The 5,905-nt window shown below is 32.5% G+C and overlaps 1 protein-coding gene across 4 annotated transcripts; it reads right to left on the bottom strand.

Annotated features, from left to right (window-relative positions):
• Nucleotides 1–840: 840 nt before the first annotated feature.
• LOC141724333 (ent-kaurenoic acid oxidase 1-like) lies at nucleotides 841–5,474 on the bottom strand. 4 transcript variants are annotated; one of them, XM_074526442.1, is made up of 9 exons: nucleotides 4,136–4,519; nucleotides 3,087–3,116; nucleotides 2,505–2,982; nucleotides 2,142–2,405; nucleotides 1,970–2,059; nucleotides 1,783–1,861; nucleotides 1,584–1,690; nucleotides 1,365–1,486; nucleotides 841–1,238 (listed from the first exon to the last, which is right to left on the bottom strand). In XM_074526442.1, the coding sequence occupies exons 3-9, from the start codon at nucleotides 2,949–2,951 to the stop codon at nucleotides 1,136–1,138; spliced, it is 1,212 nt and encodes a 403-aa protein (XP_074382543.1). In that variant the 5' UTR covers nucleotides 2,952–2,982; nucleotides 3,087–3,116; nucleotides 4,136–4,519; the 3' UTR covers nucleotides 841–1,135. The 4 variants fall into 4 exon arrangements, with proteins under 4 accessions (XP_074382543.1, XP_074382542.1, XP_074382545.1 ...); XM_074526441.1 differs by lacking the exons at nucleotides 3,087–3,116; nucleotides 4,136–4,519 and adding an exon at nucleotides 5,048–5,474; XM_074526444.1 differs by lacking the exon at nucleotides 3,087–3,116 and having other exon boundaries at nucleotides 4,179–4,520.
• Nucleotides 5,475–5,905: the final 431 nt, after the last annotated feature.

The raw sequence follows: 5,905 nt of genomic DNA on the forward strand, positions 1-5,905 counted from the left end.
ACATAATTCCATAATAATTTTTGAAATTTTTTTTTTCTGAATAAAAGTTTCATGTTTAAACTTTTATTCAAAAAAAAAAAATTAAAAAAAAATATTACGGAACTATATTTTATAAAAGTCTCGAAATGCGTGCAAATAGTAAACGTATAATAATTAATGGAACGGAGGGAGTATGCTGCATGTACAGGAACAGCGAGCTATGAGTATGTATGCAGACCTGAAAAAAAACAAATCATTCCAGCTGGTACATTGTTGGACCATATTGCGTAATTGCCCGAAATTGCAGCTACCATCCAGAAAAAAAAACTCAATAATCTCCAAAAGATAGCCCAAAGTCTTCTGCAAGTGCTGAAAGTTCATTCATTAGCAAACCGATGATAGGATGGAACGACCAATGGAAAGAAAGCTGCAAAGAGATTAGCATCAGGTTCCAATCCATCAATGGAAAGAAAGCTGCAAAGAGATTAGCATCAGGTGCTTTATTACTTCCTGTATTAAGACTTTGTAACATGTATTCAATTAAATTTTGTATTACATTCCACGTCAAATTTTAATAATACTAATTTAATATTACTTTTAAAATATAGGAACCAATATAAGAAGTACCATTAGAGTAAATTAAATTTTGACTCCCTATATTCTAATGAATCAGTATTTTATTATATATTAGGGAACAAAATAAGGAGTTGCATGGGTGATGCTATAAACTTTACAAATTTTTTTTAAAAAAATGTTAGAACTAATGTGATATTCATCATAGCAATCTAAGAATTATCTAAATGTTATTTTGATTCTAGCTGTACAAACTTTAGATTCATCAAACAGACAATAGAATAAACAACTAGGATAATCTTGCTAAACATCTTTTTTTTTCTAAATAATCTTGGTTGAACATTATATTAATCAAGATTAAAATTTTCCTAGTACACAAACAAAGCAAGACCATAGCATACTATGATCTATAAACAAAATATTGGACAAACTAGATAGAAAAGGAAACAAATACAAAAATCAGGAAGACTAAGATAAGCAACTAGTACATATTATCAAAAGAACTACTGATAGCCATTATCAAGTGTATAAGACTTGATAATATGCCAACTCTTTCTCTTCTTTTCCTTAAATGTAAGGCTTCTTAAATCTCACTTGAAAATCTCTTGATTCTTCCTATGCAGTTATCTTTAGGCCTGCAATGGGGTAAGAACATCAATGGACATTCGGGATTATCTCTTTCAAGCCTGCGAACCCAGAATGAAAAATAGACATAAATTAGTCATATACTCCATGATAACACAAATAAAAAAACTATCCATATTAATCAGAAGTATGGTATAAACATTTGCAAATATAGTTATACTGCTTACTCATAGTTGAGAAGGAAATGATGGAGAAATACTGATATTTCAAGCTTTGCAAGGTCATTTCCAGGACAAAGTCTGCTTCCTGCTCCAAAAGGAATGAATGCTCCAGCTTTTGGTGTGAATTCCTTTAGAGTTAACATATAAGCATATGAATTAGCAAAACATACAAGTATATGTATATATGTGCGTAAATGTGATTTAGAGAAAGAACAAAAAACTTACATCCCATCGCGATGGATTGAACTCCATAGGATCAGGATATATTTCTGAATCATGGTGAACAGTCCTAAACCATACTAAAGCTTTCCAACCTTTTGGAATCAAATAACCTGTCCAAACATTTTAATTTGTTCACACAATTATTTTCATATAACAAGACAAATTATGATGTATTTTGAAGTATTTATTATATATGACATACCATTTATTTTCACATCTTTTTTTGCCACTCGAAAAACAGTTAGTGAGAATGTTATTAGGCGAAGTGTTTCATCGATGACCTATAATATAAGACCAACAAACACAGAGTTGTTTATCAACCAAGTACACTTTGCAATTGAAGAAACTAAATTACATGCTAAGAAAGAAATATTAACACAATAAATAACCTTCGAAAGATAGTCCATTTGTCTATATTCTTTCAGTGTCATTCCCTTATCATTAGGAGGTCTGTTCTTCGCTATAGCCTCTTGCTCTGCCTACATTCCCATCAAACATCACAATTAGGGATAATTAGATTCACTCACCCGCACCCCATCTCAAATGTACAAAAATAATTACCTTCGCTTTTTGAAAAAGTTCAGGATTTTTTTGCAAATAGACAGTAGCCCACATAATAATATGCCCAGAAGATTCATGACCGGCATTCAAATACATCAGGAGTACATCAATAATTTCTTCATCATTCAGTTTCCTACCATTTTCGTCTTCAACAAATAATAGAGCATCCATCATATCTTTCTTTATTGATGCTGAATAAATCTTTAATCGTGATCTACGTTCGTTCAATATAGATTGGAAAATAGCCACAAGTTTCTTTCGCGCCTGGAATGTACAACAATTTTGTTTTAAATGACACGAATGCAATATTGAACCATAAGCGTGATATAAAAACATACGCAAAAAAAACAAAACCAAACATACCTTAAGTGCGCTATAGTATGCAAATCCAGGGATATTTATCGCCATGGCTCTAACTCCATAGTTAAGAGTAGTATACTCTCTTTCGAGTGCCTCGAGTACGACTTCACTTTCAGAGCTCAAAAAAATGTACATGACAATGCGAAAAGTGAGCTTTCTGACCTCTGTCAAAAACTCAATTTTCTCCATTTTGGACCACTTATCTAAAGCTGATTTAACAAGATCTTCAATGTAATGCATATAAATTGTGAGTGCCTCGTAACCATTAATAGGTGCAGCTGTTAATCGTCGTAGTCGTTTGTGTTCTTCGTAAGAAATGCCAATAAATGATTTTTCACCCATGAGTTTCACGGTGGAAACAGGCCATCCTGGCATAAATGTGTCATCGTCTGTTAAAACTCTTTTACAAGTTTCAGGTGTTGTAACTATAACACTCGGGTTCCCAAACATAAACACCTTGTAGATACCAGTTTTCCCGAATCTGCATTTGTAAAAAAATTACAATTATCTGAGTAACAAAAAATTACTATAGATACTACCTTACGGTAAACACAGTAAGCAGGTGACTACAATTAAAGGTGTTACCTTAAAATTAAATGCTAAGGGTATCATTGTCTAAATGATTGCACAAATGTCAGCCCAATGTGATAGAAATTATGGAGACAGCAGAAGTAAAGGCACAATCAGTTCTAACCCAAAATTAACTGCAAGAGGCATATTAGAGGTGGGGGGGGGGATTCTAACTAACAAATTTTCACATTTGACCACAGAAATTCACTTCGGTTCATTGCTAAGACTCTTCTAAAGCAAACAAATTCCATGTAAGCTGTTAACATGAGTATAAGAAGCTAATTTGCAGTCCCTGCATCATTTTACTATCACAAACAACAACTCAAAAATAGAAAAGCTCACTTATGGTATTGTTGACTAGCTGAAGAAATGTTCCTACTCAGGAAGACTAATACTACTACATAATTTATAGCCATAACTACACTCAAAACTGGTTACATTGTTTCACAGTTTGCTTTTCTCAAATCAAGCTATTTCAGAAATTGCACACGAGGTCAAGTAACGCATTTAAACAATGACAAGGGTTATCAACTTATCAAACATTGAATTCATTTGATGTATAAGCAAAAATAGAACGACGACATTATAGTGATGCATCAAGAAAAAATAATGGAATGTAGTACAAAGTCATTTGAAGCACCGTTTAAGTCTCAAAAACTCGATCCTCATATCAATGGTGATCAATCATCAATCTAAGGGCGAAACTATCAGAACTCAATTTCGAAAACATAATTTGCACAATACCATGATCAAAACCATTACTAACGTAAAATCAAAAAAAATGATCTGCTTGACCAGCTAGGACTAAAACAGATAAAGATCAAAACTTTCCGATCATCAGCTCAAACTTTCTCCACAACTTTCAGCTAAGCAAAACACAAAATCAATGACAAAAATCAACAAAATTTCAAGAAATCACATCAGTTCTTCCCCAGCAAAACAAAGCATTTGTAACAATCCAAATAATTCAAACACAGAGCACAATACCAACCCACCCCTTTTCTCAGGAACCAAAATCTAAGCTGCCCATTAAAAATATCAACATCTATACATACAAAACCCACCAGATAAGAAGAGCAGACAATGATGCATCAATCAAATTTGTACCGAATTAGATTGAATTTGGTACAGAGATCCAAATTTTATCAAAAAAATCTGATCAAAGGTAGTTGGTCAAAGTGAATTCTTCACAATCTTGATGTTCATGTTGGTAAAAACCCAATATTTATGCCTCAAAAGTTTAACCCTTTGCTTTCTAAAATCTTGTAAAAAATGTGTCAATAAATAGTATGTACAAATAGGGTGAGTTGCGTTGGATGAATAGATAGGCGTGAATGAAAAGCAAAGCAAACCAAAAGTAGACCCATGTATGTATGTTATGTATCCTTTGATTGAGGTTCTCTTTTGTTTTGCATTTCTGTCCGTCCACTCTATTCTTAATTCCATTCTCTTATTATTATCAAACTCTCTACAATCATCTATATCTTTGTAATCTATTCATACACCTGCACCTTTTTTTTACCACAACACAGTTAAAGGTGTTACCTTAAAATTAAATGGTAAGGGTATCATTGTGTAAAGGTAAAGGGAATGATTGTCAAGTATTTGTATATTAAAGAAAAACACAAGTGAACCAGGGAATACAACAAATGGCACGCACCAAATATGTTAAGCAATATATATGATCCCAAAGTGGGGTCCAAGTATTGACTATCATGTGTACACATATGATAAGGACTTATATCATCTCAATACAATTCTTCTTGTTTGAAATAATTGATGCAGCAACACATATTTACCCTGTATATAGACATGTAAATCTGCATTTACTCATAAGACCATATAAGGCCATATTTGTAATAAAATAAGGCTTGTTTTGGAAACACAAGTGCAGCTGATTGTGATCAGCCTGTAAACACACACACACACACAGTTGTTAAAAGACATAAAAAAAGAAGAAGAAGAACATGGCTGACCTGTGAATAAAGCTAGAAACAAAGGAATCAGGATTGCCGGACTTGAAAGCTATGAGAAATGACCACATGTTCCCGATGAACGGCCAACCCATGTCACCGGGTGGAAGTTGATAGCGTTTCTCACCCACTTTGTAATCGTAAAACCACCCATTAGCCCGCCGGAGAAGTACCAAAACAACACAGAAAATAGCTACATAAGACACCAAACCCAACCCCATATCAATCATTATGTGTTTGTAGATTATATGTATATAGGAAAGTAGCTCACACACAAGTCTCTTACTATGAAAATGATTGGAAAACAATAGAAAGAAATGAGAGTGAGTTGGAAGGGGAGACTTGGTGCTCTATTTATACACAATTTGGATGCTATCAGGCGGTTTTGGTATATTATAAATTTAGTCGGAACAAATACTATGGAACTTTATAGCCATCCAGTTAAGAGTTTCCTTCACAAAGTTACCGGTGTCAAGGGGGTATTTTTATGATATATGAGAGTTAGGAGGTTATTTTAATAAATACGTTCGTTTTTTTTTAGCAAAAACAAATACAAGCAAAAATTTAATCATATTATATGAATATTGTCAAATACTTCAAATGGACTCAAGTTCTACTCGTTTTAAATAAACATTTTAGTATTGGTTTACGAGAAAAGACGACTTATCACAATACTAACAAATATATTACAGTTAAATTTTTTTAAAATAATAATTTTGGTACTAAAAAAATATATTATTTTAATAAATATACTATTTTATCGATAGACTATCTTCATTATATTGGAAAGAAACGGAAAGAAATATTATTTTTATAAATTTATTATTTAATCAATTATTACTTAATGATATGACTAAGATC

The sequence above is a fragment of the Apium graveolens genome, chromosome 5, assembly GCF_009905375.1.
Source record: "Apium graveolens cultivar Ventura chromosome 5, ASM990537v1, whole genome shotgun sequence".
NCBI lineage: Eukaryota > Viridiplantae > Streptophyta > Magnoliopsida > Apiales > Apiaceae > Apium > Apium graveolens.

Bases quoted from the DNA above. Each gene is read 5' to 3' on its own strand.
- LOC141724333 (XM_074526441.1), bottom strand. From the start codon at position 5,274: ATGATTGATATGGGGTTGGGTTTGGTGTCTTATGTAGCTATTTTCTGT. The intron at 2,983-5,047 runs GTCAGCCATGTT...TTACAAATGCAG, and splicing joins GTTTCTAGCTTTATTCACAG to ATTCGGGAAAACTGGTATCT. The intron at 2,060-2,141 runs GTAATTATTTTT...ATGGGAATGTAG, and splicing joins AACTTTTTCAAAAAGCGAAG to GCAGAGCAAGAGGCTATAGC.